Source organism: Syngnathus typhle, linkage group LG14 (genome assembly GCF_033458585.1).
Source record: "Syngnathus typhle isolate RoL2023-S1 ecotype Sweden linkage group LG14, RoL_Styp_1.0, whole genome shotgun sequence".
Lineage (NCBI taxonomy): Eukaryota > Metazoa > Chordata > Actinopteri > Syngnathiformes > Syngnathidae > Syngnathus > Syngnathus typhle.
Window position 1 is genome coordinate 4546531 of NC_083751.1, and position 23484 is coordinate 4570014.

The 23484-nt window shown below is 44.5% G+C and overlaps 1 protein-coding gene across 2 annotated transcripts in view; it reads left to right on the top strand.

Moving 5' to 3' along the window:
• Window positions 1-7399: 7399 nt before the first annotated feature.
• ssbp4 (single stranded DNA binding protein 4) overlaps window positions 7400-23484 on the top strand; it is a 53249-nt gene continuing 37164 nt past the window's right edge. For both annotated transcript variants that reach the window (XM_061297197.1, XM_061297196.1), the window contains exons 1-4: window positions 7400-7580; window positions 15350-15422; window positions 17581-17642; window positions 22743-22827. In XM_061297197.1, the coding sequence (XP_061153181.1) occupies window positions 7525-7580; window positions 15350-15422; window positions 17581-17642; window positions 22743-22827 (276 nt within the window). In that variant the 5' untranslated portion in view covers window positions 7400-7524. The remainder of the gene's footprint in view (window positions 7581-15349; window positions 15423-17580; window positions 17643-22742; window positions 22828-23484) is intronic.

Genomic DNA, 23484 nt, shown 5'->3' on the forward strand with positions numbered 1-23484 from the left:
TATCAGAATCAAACACAAACCTCGATGCAGCTCTGCTTACTTAGAGAATTTAACTTGAAGATGAGATCACGATTGTCTATAATACACCGAGTGCGTTCTAGTCATACATAAGAATAACGTGTCGAAATTGAACAATTACATTTTTTTCCCCCCATTCAAGTCTGCGTTTGTGTGCGCGCTGTTTGCACACAGCTCAGCGGATAGACATGCGCGGCGCGGCGCGGTGCATCGACAGCACGCACTTAGGCAAAATAGATGGCGTTGCTGGTGTGCAAAGCATCTATCATTTCCGCCTATGATTAATAGTTGTCCTGGGGATGCTGCTCAGCTATGAGGAGGAAGACGGGAAGGGAGGGGGGGAAGCCGAGGAGGTGGATGAAGAGGGAAAACGGCACAGAGGCGAATGAGACGAGGGGAAAGAGAGCTAAAGGAGTTCTGAATGTCACAGATTCGTAAAAAAAAAAAATCATTATGATAATCATCCCCATGTTAATCACAACACCAATAGAATTAGTCCTAATAATAATTTACAACGATCCTTATAAAACAAATTTCACTTTCAAATTTCATATAAATTGGATGGTGGTGACCAAAATGAGTCATGCAATATTCAAATTGCATTTAGGCTCTCTCACTTAGGGTGTGTGTGTCCATCTCCAAATTAACCATACACGCACATGTGTGTGTGGTCGAGAGCGTGCGTGCCATCTGCCGTGGTGTCGAGACGCTTAACGGCAAACAAAGGACACAATGCAAATAATGTAAATAGCCTTCTTGGTTGTCTCCATGACACAAGTCACTGTTATCCATTTGTGTGAGCGTGCATGTGCGTGAGAGACAATAACGTGTGTATGCTAATAAGAAGGCACACATGGATATGTAGGTCACGCCTGTCGAGTTTCCGCCCATTCCTTGTACACGCGTGTGCACATGTGGCGACACACGCACACACACACACACTGGTTTTCATCTTGTCATGCTTACTTTTTAGACTTTCCATTCCCCAGGTGTCCCATGACACCTTCAAAAAATAAAATAAATAAAATAAGGTACAATCTCCACAACGGATTGGCGCGGCGCTGAGACTAAAGCTTCACCGAATCCATTTTTGAGATATTCTCCAACGAGCAGTTTAAAGCAGAAGTGCCGGAGCGCTTCTCAGGAGGTGCTCAAGGGCAACAAAGCAGATAAACTCACGTAATTCCTCAAATAGGGAGCCCCGGGCGTTTTACATGTCGTCTTCCTTTGATTGGTAGAGAGAGAATTGTTACATTTGTGCTATAATAGGCATTGGGTAAAAGGAGCAGCATTGAATTGAAGCAAAAAAAAAGTAGTTTTTTTTTTTCTTAAAAAGAGGCTGGAATGGATGAATAACATTTTCATGAATTCAGGGTTCGGGTCAAGAAGTGCAACATAAAACAAACTTGACTTTTTCCAGTGTAAAATATTTTCCTCTAAAAACTGTGATTACTTGAGGTCAATTATAGTGGTGTTGAAGAAACACAATAACTCCAGTAGCTCCGTCCTAATGGTGCGGCAAGACAGGCAGCTCTATATTTATCATCCCACTGCCGACTATTTTCAGAGCTTCAAACAGGCGGCAAACCTCATGCAAATGTCTTCCGTTTTCGGCTCCATCATGGCTACGCCGCCGTTCGGCAGGCGGAGGTGCGAAGAACGGGGTTAGAATGGCCGCTTGCCTCTCTGAGTGTTATTATTCAAGCGGCTGAGCATCCGCCCTCCCTTGCCTCCCTGACAATCACCACTCAGACGCACACATCCAGCCATCATGTCCGCTTTTGTCCCCTCGGTGACCCCCGTCCATGCGTCAGGCGTGACGGAGGAAACAAAGCGAAACATCACTGAGACTCGCGCCAGTACATTTGAGTTACTTCGGGAGTGTCAGTCATGTTTGTCGTAGGGCGCATCGTAGTCTTTGGAGGGTCGTGATGACTTATATACAGTACATGCTACACAACAAATTGATGAATAATTTGTTTTGAAATCAGAAACTAGTAAAACCGTTTTTTTTTTAAATGGCGCCTTTGAGACTTCCCCATTTCACTATTTCGGGGGGTAAAATATTAAAGATGTTGAGCTATTAGAAATGATCACGCTCTAACATTGGTATTTTTCTCGATGATTCTGATTGTATTTTCATTTGTGTACTTGATTGTATTTTTGGGCTCATGCAGACTCACTCTCAACTGCTGTTAAATGAAGTTGGCTGAGCCACTGACTACTTCCACAACGGCGCAGCCCCACCTCGCTCAGATCCGCCGTCCAGGTCAGTCCCTTATTTGATCATTTTACAGCAATTGTGTTGAAAACACACTTAAATGTAGTCAAGGTTTTGTGTAGTGAACAATCTTCACAGCGGTACCAATTCCACCTCTTGTAGAGCACAGCAGAGTAGACGACGGCATATCCCCCCCGACTCCCTGGTGTGACAACCCCCATTAGCCCGTCTGTTTGAAAATCCCCTTCCCCCTACCCTCTTCCCCGCACACATGCACGGACCCCTCAGGGCAGACTGGGGTCACAGGGCTATGTCGTGCACTAGGATGTGTGGGAGCAGTGCCAACGATAAATGTAGGCCCGTATACAGTGAGGAATTGCCGAGCGCTAAATTGTAGTCTGTGGACATTTTTCCATCTACTCGCACAGTGTTGGCAAGCACTCGGGTGTAGCTTTACTGTCGGTACCACCGAGTCGTGTTTTTGGCACGCCGATGATGCAATTTCCACAAGCTTCCTCCTCCCTTCTTATCGAGCAGAGTAGAAAGTGACAGGAGGTAGCGGGGTACCGCAAAGCCTGTTAGCCAGACAGCTAGCGGGCCGCTGTCACCTCGCCTGCAAGCGGCGACGTGGTAATTTCACTCAGTGTGAGCACAGCAAAGGCAATATGTCGCGGTGGCCGCTGAAGGAAGCGGAGACGATGGCGGGGTGGAGCGTGCCGGGTAAATGGAAGGAAGGCTGGCGGGAGAGGAGGGAGAGCGGCATCAAATGAAACCATATGTTTCACCGCTAGCTCTTGTCGCCGTTTGCGGTCGCCGTCTAATACCAAAGAGGATGCGGCAACCCAGCCGTTATTTTCTCCGTCCTCACGGTTAGCAGTCAGTGAGGACGAGGATGTGGCGATGACATTCCAGCCGTGCTTGGGCTGGATCAATGATGGAGGAAATTCCTCCTTCGAAACAGCCATCCACTATTTCATGTTACTCGTTCTCCTTTTAGCATAGCCGGCCGACGAGAGGTTAGCGTGTTTTTCCCTCTACGAAGGCCTAGCATCTTTCTTGTGCCATTTGAATCTTTTTTATTTTTAATTTTCATCAAATACCTTCAAACGGGTCTAATGTTTACTTTCCATTCACTTGACTGGATCGTTTGAAGATCAGAATAACGAGCTCATTTCACTGCGGTTCCTAATTCCGGTGTTGGGTTTTTATATTAGTCTTTTTGTCAGCACCCGCGCAGTGGTCTGCCACGCTCGCTGATGGATCTCCTCCAAACTGCTGAGCACTTTGACCCAACCGGGGCCATAAAGAAGCTTTTGAGTCGATGAAGGCCCCATGCTACCTCCCCCCCCTTTTCTTGCCGTCTGTCCCGCCTAATTCAAGATGTGGAGGTGAAAAGCAAAGATGGAGAGAGCGCGAGGAGAAGAGGGGGAGGTAAGGCCAACACGGGCCAAGGCTGACTCAACGGGCTTGGAGGGGCTGCTTTGTTATTGCCTGTTTTGGAGTTGCGTGATTCTCTTTTTCTGGAGCAATAATTCCAGGTCTTTCGCCACGCACACACACACACATGGACTCAAACCATGAGTTCAACATGCATTACTTGCCGAATTAGTCAAGCTGTGATCAATTTGGATTTGGCTTGAAGGAGAATGTCAAACGGGGGGAATTCCTCCGCCGCTCGACAATTGCGGCTCATTGTGTTTTTCTTTTGCGCGCAAGGCTGGATGTCCGGGTGGAGTCGAGACCCAACGGGGGTGCCTGGCATCTGACTTCATCGGCGCTAAAGCGGTTGCGTAACAGGGGTGGGGTGGGGGGTGGTAAGGGCTTTGGCTCCGCAGATCGGAATGAAGTAAAGCGGGCGTGACACTCATGTCTTTGTCTTTTGACGCGGTGAAGCAGCATGTGGCTCGTCACCTGACGTTATTTTTGCGCTTCCGAGTTGAGTAAACAGCAACATTCTGAGACCTCAAACATGTACGGTATATTATGGACCGAGTAAAAGTCACGTCGAGCAATCCGTGCCGTATTAACGCTCGTATCCCGTCGTCAAATACAGCCCCGTTGGCTTTTTTTGTTTTTTTTTTGTTTACAATCGTGTTCTGCAAAAACCATGTCCCACTTTGCTACTCGGCGAGCGTGATGAGTCAAGCCTGCTTGTGCCGCGCTCTCCATTTGAATAGAAAGTAATGAATAAAAAGTGAGTCACTCGGTTATTATCATCAGATTTAACGCCCACCGTGTACAAGTGAAAATCAATACACGGTCTTATAATGCACTTTTTTCCCCCTCCACTCCTCTCAAAACGCCTCTTTGAACAGACACGGTAGACATTTTTAAGGCATAGGTCAATAACCGCTAGAAATTGTTTTCCCGCGTCCAATGATCCGCGTCAACATCGACGGCAGGGCCCGCACGTGTGCGGCGGAGGCCCGCTTGATAAAGAGGTGCGACAGGTCGAGTGACAGTGTGATGGCCGTGAGTCCGCCGGCGTCACGTCAGCTGAACCCTGTGTGGGTCAGCGCATTTCACGTATGAACCCTAAATGGAATCCGGCAGCGTGAGGGACTGAGGTTCGGCGCGAAGCGGCGCATCAAGTATTTTCCCTGGATAGCTAACGTCCTAGCCCAATGGCTATTTGATCATATTAGCAATATTACATGACTTGCTAAATTTCTACTGCAGTAACTTTGGATTTGCTTGCGTGATGTTCTTAATTGTTAATTTGGCTTTGTCACGGTTTGCGTCGACCAATCAGCTGGCTTCAGCCACTCGTGTCATGTCCATGTGTATCTACAGCTTGTATTTAGTTCCTTGCTTTGTTGTTCCTTCAAAAGTTGCTTTTGGAATTGGTTGATTTAGTATTTGGATTGCTGTTTTGCATTATTTGTATTTTTGCCATGCGTTCCTGGTTCCCTGCGCTTTAGGTCCAGCTTCTGACATTGTCACCTCCTAACAGCTTGAACGCTAAAGTTAACTTGAGACTTGAACTTAAGTGACTTACTCCCGCCTCTGCAGTTCAATTTTTTTTTCTCCCCCTTCTTGTGTGTGTGTACTCTCACATTTTATAAATCGGTATGTGAGTACTCCAGTTAAAAACAAGTAAAGAATGAGGTGAGCGGGGAACATTCTGATAGCGAGCGTGCATAACACGAAACACGCCACCCGTGTTTACGCTCAACACGACCTTGAGTACAAGCTATACGCACGTCGGCAACACCGCAGTAGAAAATAAGTAGAACATAAAAATCGATACGGCACCACATTCTCCATCACTCGGTTTCACGGGTTAAAGCGCTTGATGCAAGACATCTGCTTCACTGTAAAGTCTCACTGAGTGCGTGTGTGTACCCCCAAGGCCTCAGAGCGCCACATAAAACTTGAAAGTGTCTTTGTGTGTGTGTGTGTGTGTGTTTGTGAGAGAGCGATGAATATTCATATACAATATGTGCACATGGAATCTAAAGTATGCGTTTTAAGTTCTGGAAAATAATCACAATGGAACCTCCAAAGTGGAACAAGTAGTTCTGTGACGCTGGTTGTTGTAATTTATTATTTTCCCCCCCGCCCTCATAGGAAACAATGTAAACCGAATTAATGCTGTTCCTGGGTCATCGTCTTACAAACTTTATTAAACACTTTATTAACAATAAAGGTTTTAAGGAATATTTTATCACTCCACAGTCTCAACAAAGTCGTCCGTTTTCTTGCTGCCCTCATTCTCCTCTCGGATGATGAAAACTAACGTTAGCTTACTCGGTTGAAAATTGCAATTCTTGGAGGAACTGATCTGACTTCGTCGAAAGGAAATGACATAACACTCAAGGATTGCCATGTTCAAAGAATTCTAACAATCTGCAGGAATCACAGCAAGTAAAGAAGGGTGCAAGCCCGAACCCGCAATGTCTTATCAGTCAGATGGCGCTGTGTCGAGATATGTAATTCATCTCCAGCTGATAGAAGCACGGGATGACTCTGGCAAACTTTTGTCAAGTGAGAAGAGCTCAAGCGGACTGGCTTTCTGCTCCCCGCTGTTTTTGCCTGCTCGGACTTAGCTTTGGGTTCCACGCACACGACACTTGTGTCTGGTTGAATAAAAAAAATAAAAAAATCCCAAATGAGCTAAGCGAGCTTCGATTTCGACCGAAATAAATATTTCTATTTATTTTCAATGGGAAAAATTAATTTGACATGCAAGTAAGCTTGGTCATATAGCAAAATAAACTTGTATATTTAATCTGCTCTGTATTTCTCAATGCTAACATCATGTTCATAGATAAATATTGATTTTGAACTGTTCCATGTGATGTAAGCTTCACAGTTGGGTGTTATTATAAAGCATTTTTGAAAGTATTGACGGTTACTAGAATTGCGTCATGATCGTGGTGATATTAAGAGATGGATTAAGTCTCCTGCTGAGGGCTCAAGTACCAAATGGAAGGATTGCCACAGCCTTTTATTGATCTAATGCAGTGCTTCTCAATTATTTTCTGTTACGCCCCCCCCCCAGCAAGAAGAAAACTATTCGCGCCCCCCCTCCCCACCGTGACTATCCTAACTTGTCTTGTAAGTCGTAAAATGTTGCACTGTCGCAAACGTGACAGAAGTAACAATGAGAGCGCCACTGCCCCCTGCTGTAGTAAACGCGCAATTACACTTTATTCTAGTACTGCCAAAAAAAAAGCCTGTTCCCCAGGGTCACACGCGCCCCCCCAGGAATAGCACCGCGCCCCCCAAGGGGGGCGCGCCCCACTATTTGAGAAGCACTGATCTAATGACAGTTCTGATTGACAGGATTTCACAACATGTTTTCAATTGTGATTTACCGTGACATGTTACGGAGTAAATTGTGGCAAACTATTAAAAAAATATGACAGATCTCCTCCTGTTCCTGAGGTCAATAAACAACAACGAAAAAAACAAAACGTGTGTGTTTCCCTTTAAGAAGCCCCCACCGCGCGCTCAGCAGAGGGAGGAAGAGCAGGACTGCGGAACAGCTGAGGAGGAGGAGGGAGGGCGGGGAGGGGGGTTGGCGAAATCCAGCCGATGACGGTTTCAAGTTCCCCCGATAGAAACTGTGCCTGATTTGTGGCCAATGTTGGAGATGTAAAAAAAATAAAAAGTGAGCGAGAAAGAGAGGGAGGAGGGAGCGAGGGAGAAAGGGAGGGGAGGGAGGGAGGGAAGAAGGGGGAGGAAAACACTGAAAGGGTAGCTATGGAGATGGAGCGTTTTCCTGGCTGCTTTCTTTGACAGGTGTTGAGTGGGGCAAAAGTCTTAAAACAGAATCCAGCATGTACGCCAAAGGTAAAGGAGCCGTGGTCCCTTCCGACAGCCAAGCGCGAGAAAAGTAAGTCCGAGTGTTTTCTTTTACACCTCTCGCGTTTTCTTATGGCTGCTTTTACCTGCACGCCCCGCCGATGTGAACTTTCTCCAACTAGCTTCCGTCGCTGTGAATTGACAATGTTTTAACGCGCGCCTTCGAGCGCTTTAAAGATGCACGCGGTCAACTTTCCACTTTTTCCAACGGAGTTCCTGCCCGCGTTTTTTTTGTGTGTGTGTTTTTTCTTTAAAGTTCGCTCGCGGTGCTTGCTTGCTCTCGCCGGAGAACTGAGCCTGCCTTGCGGGAGCTCACGTGCAAGCTGCACGGAGGAGTCAAAAGTTTTTGTCCCGGTAAACTTTTCAGAGAGAAGACGCAGTTTTGCGACTTTTGCAAGGCACCGGGGTAGACTTTTTGTCGGGAAAACTGGACCAACCTCGCGGGGTTCCGGTGGCTTATCGTGCGCTCAAATCACGGAGGTGTGCTTTGAAAAGCCACTCGCATCACTCTCTTGTTCTTTTTTTAAATTACTCGTTGGCTGCAGAAACTTGCAACGTGAAACTCCCGTTAATTGCAATGTGGCACTTTTTTTTTGCACAAGAAACATGAAGATCAGTGGGGTTCATTCATTTTTAACCAGGGTGGGCAACCTATGGGCTGTGGGCCATCTGGAGCCCATCAGAACAGCAGAAGAAAACACGTTTTAATACACAAACTGTGTCCTTCAAGTATAGACACAAATAAAAATGAAGAATATGTCCCAAAAAAATGACATTTGCGATGCAAAAGGTTTTGCAAGATTCATTTGATTGCAATACAGTAATTCAACATGTGTGACACTCTGTAAACATTTCTTTAAAAAAAAACATAAAGAATATCAAGTTTGTGTCTCATAAATTCCTTGTGCGATGCATGGATGGCTCCTTCTAGTGTGCACCCATTGGCCACCAGGGGTCAGTATAATAGAACCTGTACAAAGGTGCATACATGAAGAAGACGGTCACAATAGCCCAGTTAGATGCAGTAAGTCTTTTTTTTTTGCAGAGGATAAAGAATATATGCCTGTGAGTACTGTTACTTTGTCTGTCTACATGTTGTTGCTGCGACATTAGTGTTAAAAAATCTGTTGCTTGACTATGTTGGCGCTAGTTTCTTTAGCTTGTACAAGGAGTTACGCATTGTATGTTAGCATTAAGGTATATGTAGATGTTTCCTTCCTCTCTGGGACCTCAAGTTACAAGATGCGTTGCAAAGTACAAATACATTTTCATCAATGGCGCCACATCTGTGTCACGGTTGCCCTCTGAGTGATGATCAGTCACGGACGCTTTTCAGTATCATTTTCTTAATGGCAGCTGCAACGAATTATCTTTTTCTACCAGCATACTTGATGGACATCAGGTTTACAAGAGGTCTCTAGTTTATGACGGAGTTCTGCTCCTACTGTGGTGAGGGTCACGCAGTTGATTACTAATCTACCATAATGCAATGGTAAAGTCATCATTCATCTCAAGTATAAAGCAATCCAGCAGTTTGTCATTTGAGAAATATCTCATGGCGCTGTGCAAATTACTTCATTCTGTGCTGTCTATAAACTCAAAATGTTGCTGTAAATATTTATTTGTAAAACACTTCTAGGCTAAAAATCTGAAAGAATTAATTGGAAGCAGTTAGAATGGTTGTAACGTGCTGTGCCTTCTTGTGCGGCGTGATGACGTTTTCCTATGCCGCTGAGCCAACTTGTTGATTGCTTGCTGTTTGTAACCTCCAAAACGTGGTGTGTGTTTTTTGGGATATATTATTAGATATATTATTTATGTACGTGTTTGAGGTTCAGCATTTATGAATGGTGATGGGATTTTTTTTTTATTCTCTTCTATTCGCTGAACACCAATTTGCTGTGTTTGTGAAGAAAAGGCTTTGGTATCATCTTGTGGCATCTTGGGGCCAAGGGACTCTATTGAAGTGAGGAGATTTGGTCAAGGCATTGCCTCGTCTCATAAAAAAAAAAAAAAAAAAAAAAAAAAGGGGCTTTGGTATCTTCTGGCATCTTTAAGCCATTACAAACCTTTTAAAGTGTGTTTCAATTACATATTTTTGCTTGGTCCCTATAATGAGCCCAAATTGGAAAAAAAAAAAAAAAGTACTGTATATACACACACACACACAAAGTACTCTATAGTAATGATAGTATTGTAATTGGTGCAGACTACTACTGCTCCACTAAACATCAACTCAAGCACTTCCTCTCATAATGGATGTGTTGCCTTGTCAGGTCTGACATTGCATCATCCTGCACTGACTTGATGTGTGGGCATTTTGTCCACACGCATCCCAGGTGGCCCGACGAACAGCAGGCATGAAGTGACCCTTGAACCCACGTGTGATGCCTTAATATACAAATGACGTGAGCAGACGCCAAGGGTGCGTTGACACCTGTTTTTTTTTTTTCCGTCTATGCCCCCCCTCCCCATCCTCCACCTGAAAGCAACAGATTAATTGTCGGCTGATCAAAAAAAAAAAAAAAGATATTTATGTTCTTCTGGTCATGAATCAGCTTGCATGCTGCGGTCGTACCGCTGCCGTCTTTGAAACGATTGTGTAGGAGGAGGATTAATAATTCAGCTCATTAGGAAATCACGGAGAGGCGGCGACATGAATGTTACTGTAATGGGTAACAAAAATTGTCGGATTTGTCCGTAGTCGTTTGTGGTTTTGCCTTCAGATCAGCTGCATTATATGCAAAATATCATGATAAATAATATGTGCGGGTGCTTGAACCACATTTGCGAAATTTCCATCCTCGTTAATGCTGGTGAGTGACGTGGGTGCCGGCGAATGACTCTGTAGAGTCTGTTGTGAGCTCAGGTTAGTGGCTGACTGTTCACTTTTTTTTAAAAGTTAGCCAGTGTGTGAAAGTGCTTCTTTTGTATTTAGTTGTGTGTGTGTGTGTTGGTAACAGAGGCCTCTTGCCCTCTCCGCCCTCACCTGTCTTGTCACCCTAACCTGCCCTGCAAGGCCGACACATGTTCCCTTGTAAGCGCGCTTCAGCGCGTCGTTGAATTAGCTCCTATTTACATATTCATACGGCTCTTTACATATTCACATATTGTAAAAGGGGGGCGCCAGCGGGCAGACAATTGAACAAGACTGATGTCACCTGTTTCTCCAGACACAAATGACGGGTCGCCTTGAAGTCCAAGTCCGAGTCTCCAATTCGTTTTTAATGCCTACCGTTAATCGTTAAAGCCCAAAATGGACCCATAGGGAGCTATGTATTATATTACTGTTGTGCATTTGTTATTTTTATGAAAACCCGGAGGGCAGATTTGAAATCGGCGCTAAAATCCAACCCGAGAAAGTTTGTGTTGGAAATTTTAGCGAGTAACCCGGATCCAAACCGCTAACTGTGAGGCAGATGTGGAAACCACGAGTCCACCGTGCCGCCTCTCCCGCATTTAATTAAATTAAAGCCAGCACAAGCCGTTCAGGGGCTTTTGTATTAATATCACCTCATTGTTCCGTCACTGGTAACTCTTTGAAATGAATTTTGTTTCTTAATTAACGCTTCCGCACTCACTGATATCCTCGATAGCGATCAAACGTCTTCATTCTGTTTGTTTACAGACATGCTCTCGTGTGATTTGGAGATTTGTTTGGCCTAAAAGATCTTCAAGTGTAAAGTTAATCAGTTTGTTTCTTTACAGCACCCCCCCCTCTGCTGCTCCTCCTCCTCTAGCTCCGCCCACGTATTTACATGCCGTTTAATGGTGGTGGGGGGGGGATCTTCAGGTTTTCAATGCGCCGTTTTGACTCGGCACAGATGGCGCCGCCATCTGCATTTTAGCCTTTTGAAGACGGCATAAAGAGCTGCACAGGAACAAGAGAAAACATTGCTGGAAAAGGGGAAAGGAACCCTTGATTTAGCCCCGGCACCCCTTCGGCTGACTGCCACGATGTCGGGGAAATGACAACAGTCAATTAATGCCGCCGCTCGTCAGCCGCCGCCGCTGCCGGTGCACGCGTGTGTCAGATTGTATCACTTGAAGTAAAGCACACCGTGTAAATATTGGATCTTTGGCTCTCAAGTTATGAATCAGTTTGACATCAGTGCACCGAAGGCCACCAGTGTTGTTCTGTTAGACAAATGCAGAGCTGGTACTAAAGTGCATTTAGTGGACCTAATAAGCAATTTTGTGGAATTTTGTCCATTGTGTGGAATTGATTATTGATTAGTTTTGCCTTTGAGCAGTTGAGCGTATTTTGTGTTTACTTTCACTCAACTATGGAGTTGGAAGAACAACATGAGGTCAGCGATAGGAATTTGACCCCGGCTATTTTTGGCCAATAGATAAAATTCAAATTGATGCCCGTTGAAATGCATTGGAGATGTTTTGAAAATATTCTGTTTTGTTATTATATTCCATTTTTTCCTCAATAACTTTTACTCTTTTAACATTACCGCTATTGGGTAATAATTATCCATAATTTTTGTATTGTAAAATTCAGACATTTTTGTATTTTTCTTAACATTGTGCTTTATTTTGGCAACATTACAACTCTAGTCATGTGACATGATGACTTTTTCATTGAACTTTTGTTTCTGTTATTCAATTCTCATAACTTCTTCTCACACTTTTCTCATACTATTTTTATTCTCGCAATTTCCCACCAAACTTTTTCTTCGTCAATATTTAAACTTTATTCTTGTAATATTATGATTTAATTCCCGCAATTATAAGTTTATTCTCGACTGTAATCTTTTTTTTTTCACCACAACATTACGACTTTTCACATTTTCCCCTTCATAATATTCCAAATATTTTACATCTTTTTTTTTTTTTCCCCCCTGTCTCATCATTTTATTAATACTCCTCAGCTCATCAGCTGCTGTGGGAGCTCTTGACTGAAACAGACATTTATGGCGATATAATCTCCCGCTAATCATTCTAACCGCTTTCTCTGTCTCTCCAGTGTGTTGGTGATAAACAGACGAACAAAATGACGGGGCACTTTTATTTGCAGGTGTTCTTCCGTCGCGCGACAGAAGCGCGTGTTTGCCGCCTTATTGACACTGATTTGTTTTGACAAAGGGAGTGCCGTAACAAAGCCGAGCAAATATAAACAGCGTGTGCGGTGGGAATAAGCTTTAGCGGGCACGCTCCACTGTATCACAGCATCCACGTCGCTCAGGCGTCTTCAACTGTTACGTCCATACTTCTCTTATACGACCGCCATGAATAATTAATATTCCGGAAATAATATTTTGCGATTTTATGTGGCTACAATTGGCGGGTACGGTTTCAATTATGCATGCGACACATCTTTAGTCTTTTTTTTTTTCTTTTCTTTCTACCGCTGAAAGATAATACTGCCTGTGAAACCGAGGTGCTTAATCCCTCCTTTTGCCAGCGCACCTCAACTCACCCTTCTCCTACTCCAACTGCTGAATTATTGAAACAAAGACACGAAAGTTCATTTGCTAACTGTCTACGCTTTAACCGCTAAGCATGGCTGAGAAGCTCTTGTCTCCGGAGGCGAGTCGTGGAAAGGGAACGTGAGGATGGGGCAGCCCGGGGGAGGCTGCATGTCAGGTGTGTTTTCAGGGGACCAGGTAGTTCTTGATGTGTGGTCCAGGAACAAAAGCGTGACTTGAGTTAGTGATGTCGTGTGGATCGTAGGATTGGAGCTCGTATCGACTTAGTGTCTTTGTTGGCATTAGCGTACAGTGGAAGGGTGGACATGATCAGACCTTCAATTTGTTCATCATTTAAAGCAAATTTGAGAATAATTGTCAATTTTTGTCTATGTGAAGCTCTTTGAGACTGCTTGTGATTTAGGGCTATACAAATAAACTTGACTTGACTTGAAATTATGTCAGCTCCATCAAATCTTTAGTAGTAGGCAATTGACACATTAATTATAGGGTTGATAAGGTTAGGGTTAGTTTAATTATATAGTTGATACGATTAGTTAACAAGTTGACAACTACTTCGCATTTGATGTTGACTAATCGCATATTTTTAGAAATGTCTTTTTTGATAATTGTCTTTGCGGCTCAATATGTCTGACCAATAAGGTGACACTGTTTTCACGCTACAAAAATCAGATAATCACGGAAGAGCATAGCAGCTAGCTTTAGCTATTTCAAGCAAAAATGTAGTAATTCTATTTTTTCACCAAAAAGTTGTCTAGTAATAAACCAATTAAGAGCACAATTGAAGTAGAAAAATGACTTTTTTTCTGTTTTTTTTTTGTTTTTTTTTAATAATGACTGAAATGAATTACATTACAGTACTATTTGCTATCTGTCAAAGTGGGCCAGTACCGTGGCTTTGTTTCATTTTTGTATATCGAGGTCTAGCTGTCATTTTGCGGTACCGGTGCGGGTCGCTTAAAATGATGGGATCTGACCCCCACCTGTGTATGAAATGATCTCTGACAAAAGTCACACATCGAAATTTATCCAATCTGAGATGCTTGGCCACCGCTGTCTATCTATCAGAACGGCCAGATCTTACAATCAACATGTTCTACATGCGCTTTCCCGCCTCGTCTCCCTGAGTGGCGTGTGTTATTAGCGCCGGGTTCACCGGGAAGCCATTCCAGCGTTCCTTCTCCTCATCGGAAGGAGGAGGCTACGACCTTGAGATTCCCTCCGACACCATCTCCTCCTCCATCACCTCCTCACGTCTCCTTCATCAGTCAGCCTGACAAAATGTCTTCAACCTCTGTCTGTTTACACTTACCGCATCTGGCTGCGCTCCCGACCCAAATGAGGGGCTCTAAATAATATATCGCCGCCGGAGCAGGTGCCCATCGCCGGGGCATCGAAACCCTCAGACCACATCGGGCCTTGCCATGAAACTTTCATCGCTACAATCCTCCCGCGGGTAACCGTTCGATCCCGCAGACGAGAACGATTCCCAGGTTAAAACAACCTCGGATATGTTCTTGACCCACTTCCATTTCTCCATTCAAGAAACAATATCGAAAATAGTCCTCACATGCTTTCGACTAATTACAACTCTTTCCCAATAGCCAGGAATGATTCATATAGCTGTCCAAACAATTAACAAGTCATTACGTTGCCTTTAAGGACTACTTTATTGACAAAGTGGGCCTCCAGGTATACTAGAAGTAGCTATAAACAATAACATCTCCTCTTTGAAGAGCATCGAATGACAGCCTTCGGTTCTCTAATAATACAACGCTTTCGTCCTTATGGCGGCCGATGAGACGGCCCCCCCTCCCAATATGCTCCAAGCCTCGTTTGCGCTCCTTCCGCTGGAACCAATGTGCTCACAAAGTGCTTTTCAGTATCCCCCTCCGAATATGTTGCCTTCGCACCTCTCAGTCATGGAAGTCCAATTCCGCGCTTATATCGTCTTATCGAGACCCGCTCACGTACGTCACTCCGATGTAGCAGGAAGGTTTTTTTTTTGTTGGTGTGTGAATGCTGTGTTGATATCTGGTACTTGACTGCGCTCTTCACGCCGCTCCGCATTGTTGTGCTCGCATCCTCGACAGCGGCGTTCCGCACGCCGCAGGGACGTGGCCGAGTGCCACCGAGGCTCTTTGGCTCCGAGCTGGAGAGCTTTACGGCGCGCATTTACAACCCGTCCGTCGTGTATGTTATCTTTATACTGTAAAATGGTGGTTATCCCGCCGTCCTATTGCTAGGATGATTCGTCACCAGTTGCGTTTGGCCCATTTGAATGCATCATGGAGAAATAACACTTGAACAAAATAAGAATAAATAAAAAAACACTTTTTTTTTCTTTCTTTGTGTTTTACAGGTTAGCTTTATACGTGTATGAGTATTTGCTTCATGTTGGCGCACAGAAATCGGCACAGACCTTCCTATCAGAGGTAAGACTTCACTCTCACGTCATGCATAATGTAAACAGGTTGTTCACAGAGACATGAAGTCTGGCATAATATTTTTTTCCCAAATGTTTTCCTTCAAAACGGCAGCTAATACCAGGGATGGGAAGTGATAAGAATTCAGCATTTCCTAATTTCAGAATTGATAGAATCCGATTCCTCAATCCTTTTTTTTTTAAATAAATAAATGAATGAATTTATTTGAAATGGATTCGTATTGGGTGAAGCAATGCAATGATACAAATGTCCATTAACACTTCTCAAACTTTCCACATCCTTTATATCCACTATGCACATTCGTCATCATAAGTGAAGAATAGCATCAGCAAGCAAAAAGTCATTCACAGAAAAAGCTCCGAATGCTAAAAATGTTTGTTACGCAAACGCGCGGCGAGCTTTGTTTTCATTCACAATGACTCCCTTGACTCCTTGTTAATTTCAGATAATGTAAACATGGCATCGGTTCAGCTTCTTGATATGATTACCCGCCCTTCATTATTAGGCCTAATTTGTTATAAACGCTGCGTAATTAGATCACTTTGACGCGTCGTAAGCGCGCGTTGTTGCTCGCTTTGTGCTACGACATTTCAGAAGCTCATTTTAGATTCCGCACGTCCTATACCAAAAATATCTAAAAAAAAAGAAAAAACACTGTCATTAGTACGTTGTATTTAATTTTCCCCGTCCGCTTTGCCGTTTTGATGTAGACATCTCAAACGGCGCACGTATTTGGATCACGCCGACAGTCGAGCGTACGTGCGAGTAAAAGCAGCGGCTTGACCTTTCACCGCGACCCCACCGTTCATGCAGTTGTAGCAGGAGCACATAAAGTGAGTGGAGTATTAGACAAATGGTTGCGAAAAGATACACTCTGTCAGCCATCTGTATTCATCAGTGTTCACTTACCAGGTTTACACTCCGGCTCGACATGAATCACCAGAGAGAGCCGGAGTACGTTTATTTACCCCCCCCCCTCCCCTCCCTGTTTTACTTTTCACTTGCTTTTGACTCTTATTCACCCTTCGCCGGGGTTTCACGACTGAAGCGGAAGTAGCTCAAACCCAAACGAAACACTAAACGTCCATTTACCGACTCTTTGACCCGGATGATAGCCTGGCGGGTCGTTGAGAAAAAAAAAAACATGGCTAAAAAAGGACATCGTTGTCGGCGTTAAGGTAAAAGTCGGAGGGAAGGAAAGTTTAACAGCTAACTAAGTAGGTGATGACAGTTTTTTTGCGTTGGAACTTCTTATTTTATGGAGAAAATAATTTTGTGTATTTATTGTTGCCTCTCTCCCACACAAATTTAGTCGCTAGGTGCTGTCTAATGAGATCACTACCCCCTGGACTCTCAATTAACCTTTGGTCCTCTCACGTTTACCTGTACGAGTTGACATTCCCCGAGTACTCGGCGGGACTTGAGGCCTGATTTGTTTTGAATGGAACAGTTGAATGCTCTTTTCCATCAACCACATTTTACTCACAGTTTGTTGTTTAAAAGCAATGCAAAAACCGTAGCGATTATTTTTTTCCGGGTCAAATGTTAGATGAGCCCGCATGTTTCTCAGTACTCAGTTTGGCGCTGTTTGCAAATCATCTTGCAACTTCCTCCAGATTGTTGCTCGCCAAAAGCCTCCGATCCACTCCCCAGATGCACAAAGAACTCAGGGTCAAAGTTGAGCCTGCCAAATTTCAACCAATTTTCCCGCTAATCAGTGTTGGCTCTGCAGGGACGACGAATTCCCTGGGTTCACGGCGCTGGAAGATAAACTAATGGCATTACATGTGATCTCTTTGCCCCTTGCCTCAAATTGGCCCGATTGGTTTTTCACTTCCAATTAGTAGTCACGGGAAAAACGTGAAAACCAAACCACAGGGAGGTTGGTTAGGATCAGTCCAAAAAAAAAAAAATGACACGTATTTGGGATGTGACTTCTATTCCAAGTCACAGTGCGTGTTTGGAGCAGGTAGCCTGTCCACTATCGCGCTCAGAATCTTATCTACACGTCCAGATAGCAGCTGGAGTTCTTGCTGCCGTGTGAGCGCGGTGGGGGGGAAAAAAAAAAAAGTCTTCTCCCTCTGACCGACTCAAGTTTGACTGACGTTAAAGCAAAGTGAACTCCAACTTCTTGTCTCCCTCTCAGATCCGATGGGAGAAGAACATCACACTCGGGGAACCTCCTGGATTTTTACACTCGTGGTGGTGGTATGTATATTCGGAGATCTTATCGAATTATGTCAACACACGTTACTACTGTAAGAGCGCTTAGGTGTGTGTGTTTGAGTGGGGAGGGGAGGGGGGGAGTAATTGCAGGGAATGCTAAGTGCATCATCTGACATATGTTTAAGTGCTCCTTACTTTGCCGCCATTCACCTGACTTGACTTGCAAACACTTTCTTTACCCGCTCAACGCAGCACTGTTCAATAATGTGACACTACGTTTCTTTTTTTTTTCTTCTTTTCTATCCTGCCTCTTTGAACAAATGCGCCAGGTTGGCTAATACTTCATAAGCAGAGGACAGCCTGTTCTGTTCTGTCTGTCTGTCTGGCTCGGGTCAGCGCGCTTGCAGGCTCGCGCTGTTGTCCTCCGAGCGATCGAGCAAGAAAGCCGCGTTTCCAGCCGAGCTGAGTTCTATGCAGTTTTTGCGGTGTGTAGGCGAAAGGCTGGTCGTTATGTAATTTTTTGAGGCAAGGGCCGTACAGTGTGGTCTTCCAATGAAATCAACCTAAAAGAAAATTCTTCGTCTTCCATTCTTGTCCAACTTTACTCCAAAGTGGGAATTTGATGAGCTCCGAAAAGGAAGTAGCCAGAAAGGGCGCACACAAAGGGGAAGGTGGAGTATTGTGAATCCTTAGCGTTAGCTACACGGGGGCAGCGTGAGGCGGAATAAGAGGTTCGACAGGACGGCCGCTTTGTTGGCCATTCACGCTCGTGCCCAAAAGCGCCTCCCGGCGTCGCTTCGTATAGCAAACGTGGCGCTTCAGTCATTCGTCCTGTTTGGGCCTCGGTGTGTGTTGTCATTGTCGAGCGTGTTGACACGGCTCATAATGGTCTTTAAAGAGCTCCGCTTTGCTCAGCCGGACGTTGGTAGCAACCAAAGGCAAATACGCAGAGTGTTTGAACGGCCTCGCATTCCCCAAACCCCGGGCGGTGGAGAGGAGGCCGATTATTAGCCGGGTAGGCCTGTGGCGTAAACGACATGGCTAAGGGGCCGTCTGTCTGGGCTGCGCAGCACGTGGACACCAAGGATCGACAAGGGGGAGGAGGCGGGATCCCGGGGGTTGTCGGCGGGGTCCACCCATTGGACACCAACCCCCCCCCCCCGAAGTCCTCTCCTCTCGCAAACCTCCCCCAAAACAAAAGCTCCAGATGGTAGGAAAGCCACCAACCTTCCACATGCCCCCCCACCGCCCCCTCGCAACCTTTGTCTGGAGGCCTGTCCTTTGTTTGCGGAAGAGAGACCCCCGAATGGATTAACTCTTTGCATTTCAGCCTCTTTTGTGTTAAACAGGCAAATCTAAGACCCCGACCCCGCTGTCACCCTGGCCCCACCCCCTACCCTCAGCCTTCGCCTCCTCAGCACCTTACTACTCTTCCTGTAAGATGGCGCGGGGGCTGCTTTCGAATACGACCGAGGAAGAGAGCGGGGAGGTGTTGGGGCTTCTTTTAGTGGGGGGGGGGTGTCACTCATCCACATCTGTTGTTATGGGCGGGAGGATAAAGAAAAGCCTCAGTGAAGGGCTGCAGGTGTCGATTGTGTCATTAGCTCCTTCCCTATTGGCCGCTGCTAGTTGTCTCCTCTTTATCCTCAAATCGATTGCTTTAACCAGTTTTCGCTGGATGGCGGCTGAATTCCAAACCCCCTCTGAACACCCAAACACATCGCATCATAACAACGCTATGGCCTTCTTGTTCTTATTGGATGTTGTATTTGCTTGGAAACATTGGGATTGGCAGAAAGTGGCATTGCTAAGCTAGCAAGGTCGTGACATCTGTTGTGCACGGGCGTGGAACCCTCGGATGAACATAACGCGTGTAACTTAAGTATGAACAAACCAAATACATGTCCGTTTCTGGCTAGTCTTGCTAGCTGCCTGTTAGCTAGCCACTAGCCAAAGTAGCAGACAGGATTATGCTTCAGACCTGCCAAGCTGTGTGCGTCTGGCTTTGTTTACATGCCTTATTATAGTGCAAAAGCCCCATTGTAACTGATGGCTTTGTCAGACCGCAGTTAATTGCAAATAATTATCGTGATGGCATTTAATTTCAGTAATTGTCTTCTTCTGGAAGTCTGGATGCTAATCCCCCTTCCTGCTCTTTTGCCGACATGTTGGTGTTACATTATTCCCCCCCCCCCCCAGCTTTTGTTGCCGATTTGAATAAAGTAATGAAAGACTATCCGTACGTGTTTGCATCACCTCGAAAAGAGAGCGGAAATGCGCCCCGCCTCATGCGGCTCAAATAACATCGCTTTACATGCCTTTGTACCGAAATACGATGGCAAAGATTAGATCATTAGATTGGAACGATTAGATAATTGGATAGAACTTGAACGAGGAAGGGTTCCCTGGACTCCTCATCAAATAGCTGATAGTAATTAACTACAAATGTCGACGTAACGGGTAATCTCCATCTATGCGAAGGAAGTAAATTACGCCTCACTTATGTTTTTGGCAAGGCCTGTATATAACATCTGTATACGTTGGACCAGTACGTATTTGCGATGGCCGACTTGATGTCATTTCTGCATTTCGGAGTCAGACACTTTCCACGCTTCGCTTTTATGCCAAATGGTACTACATCAAATTAGATTGTTAAATATGATTGTAAAACTATGTTTTATGTACTGTATTGGTATGTCTTGGTGGCGTGCATGTTTTATGTAAAAAAAAAATACAAAGCAGAGAATATGGCGCATAGTCCGACCTCAGAGATTCCACTGTACTTACAGAAATCTATTTGTTTCTGATGTAGTATGGAGTTGGCTCCTTTTAGGCACTCCTCTAGCCAATCTGCTTTAAAGCCACCACTCGAAACATTGTACTTTTCTTCACAATGCAATATAAACCTTCATCTGTGTCTCCTTGAAACACACAGTGAAGGGATACATTCAAGTCTCCAAATAATACCAGCCGAAGGAAAGTGACAGATGATACAGAGACTGACAATGAGATTCCTCAGGTCAGCTGTTCAAATGGTAATACATATCCCGACTTCAGAGGCCAGGAGATCACCCTGCACCTTAAAGCTCCCTCCACAATGTGCTCTTTATTTATTTTTGGGGGGAAAAAAACTTGAACCTCTGCGTCCCCTTTCATTTCCCACGAGAGCCGATCGGATTTGTGATGGCCGCGTTTCCCTCACTGCAATTCCTTTAACACCGACATCGAGATATGATAATGTACACTCATTTTATTGTCATGTGGGACACACTCACACACACAAATTCGTACACAGAGAATGTGCTCCGTCAAGCTTCGTCTTAGAGGGCACCCTTGTGCTTGCAGAGCGCCTCAGGGCACCAACTCTGTCCTTTCATCTAAAAATACTCTTAACACTTCTATTTTAATTCACATTGTCACAAGTCTGAGAGGTCAGTGCTAAAGGTTGAAGTGTTTTTATTTTTTTTTATAAACGATTATTATGCTTTTTATTTTTAGAACTTTAATTTTGGCACCGCTTTTCAAATTACCCTCAAATAACATGTCATCAGAATGAATGGAAAGAAGCAGCGTTCAGAAATAAAGAGGAACATCTGAGGTTGAATATAATCTCTTGAAGGAAAGCTACTTGGACTTTGATTTGTCCAAATTTGAGCAATTGCAGTCAAATTGCGGCCATCATAAAACCTTTAACTGCGCAAGCAAGATGTTAAAAAGGACACACTTGAGCCATGAAATGTGAAAATGACCTTTGTCTGCCAATTTCTATAAGTGAGCCTTTTGTAAGAATTGTGCACCTAAAACAATCGCTTACCTCAGGAAAGTTTTGCTGATGTTTTGTTAGCGTCAGTGTTTGCGATGTTATAACTCTTAAAACAGATATTTGAACACAAATGGTCAAGCAGCACATGTAGACAGATATGACAATACCCACACTTATATATTCTTTATCCTCTGCGAAGAACAGCAAATATAGAAGCCTCCTGCTGGCCGTTTTTAGTCTTCAATATGGTATTTACTTCAAACTTTTTGGGGAGCCTCACAAGCAATTTTCCCCCAGCTCAAGAGTTGAACATTGAAAATCAATTGGACAAGAATGAGACCGACTTACCGGGTACTTGATCTCGGTGTAGTAATTAAGGACCCGTTTAGAGCCAGGACCCTTTCGTGGCCCACAGAGACATTTGGGATTGGTGCTAATGAGCTAATATCGCTCTGGCCGGTTGGACACGAAATAACACGAGCGCAGCTGATTGGTCGATATTGTGAGTTGTGAGGGCAAGCATGGAGGGACATTTGGTGACCCTTTTCCGGTGTACTCCATCCATTTTGATTTTGACGAAAGAACAAGAAATGCAATTCTATCTTTTGAATGTATCCCAAAGGCAGAACAGAATTTGCTAGTATCGGTGTGTGGTATCGGAGCATTTATCAAGTCCGAGTACAGACATATGATGCATCTCTCCTAATTTAGTCCAAAATAAGGAATTTTGGGAGTAATAAAAATGTCAGTTGACTTTAGAGTGTTTGTAGAGTGGCTGTTCTTAAAAAACAAAAAAACACAAGGTTGAGTGTTTGTTACGCGTGGTATTACATTAGCTTCGATCACTGTTAAGAAATGAAATTAAATGCTGCATCTAAGCTTTTCTTGTTCCCCGGTGTGCGGAGGAATTGTTTACTTTCAGCTTTATGTCTTATCTTCGCCAATTGCCATTTTATTAAGCGCGCGATACAATATCAGCCGAGCTTCTTTAATACATTCTGCTTTTTTCTCTCTCAACGTGCGTCTGTTTGCATGAAAGCAACACCAAACTCTGATCGCACTTAAGAAATAAGCTCGAGAAGACACTAACAAGAACATCCCAGTACGGCGAATGATCGTCTTTTATTTTGCCGGCTGTATTAATTTCTTTTTTTATGTGCATGTAACAAAAAAGGTACACTGGAGCGTGAACCTGCGCCACGTTTGTTTGGTTGTCAAAGTGACACACAAAAGGGGAGAGAAAAAAGCGAAACAACGCAAAGCCTCGATGAATCGCAAGCGTCCTTGTCGCTTTTCACGTGTCTCTATTAGATGACAAAAAAGCACATATGAGCGTGTTTTTCAATATTTAACAGCCGTCTTTTTCCTTGTGTCTGCAGCGTATTCTGGGATCTGTACTGCGCCGCCCCGGACAGGAGGGAGACATGCGAACATTCCAGCGAGGCCAAGGCCTTCCATGATTATGTGAGTCGAGCAAAAACACACCGCAGAAACCCTGTCACTCACTCGGGGGGGTCGGGGGTTCTCTTGCATTGATATGCAAGGTGCTACAGTTTGCTTTGCTGCGGTTGAGCTCCTGGGTTCTCTTTTTTTTTTTTTTGAGAGAGAAGGTGGATGTTTTTAAAAATGCATCATCTGGGAATTCTGTCTTTTTATTTCATGGAAGAGCCTCAAGACGTTCATCTTTGGATAATAGACAATCTTCGTGCAGGTCTATCATTTTTCACATGATTAGGTATCTGTGGTTACCCAAATTGTATCTGGAAAAAAACAAAACAAAAAAAAAAGCCTGGATTTTTCTTGCAATTGGAATGTTTGTTGTTCGTCTCTGTCTGCGTTTCGAGTAATCACACTAGCTCAGACACTTTAGCTCCACATTTCCTCCAACAATGACCCCTGAACTCTTGACTCTGAGAGGAAACGTCGTCCTGTGATGAAAGGTCACGCCGCGGCCCGTCTTATTTATTGGTCCACCTAAAGGTCAAGGCGCATAAAGCAGCTGGCTGATCACACAAATACATTAGCACTCTGAAATATATTTTGCTGGCGTTGGCTAGCAGTGGCGATAAAAGGTCACGACCTCCGACCCCCTTGACCCCATCATCTTGTGAAGAGCTGCGG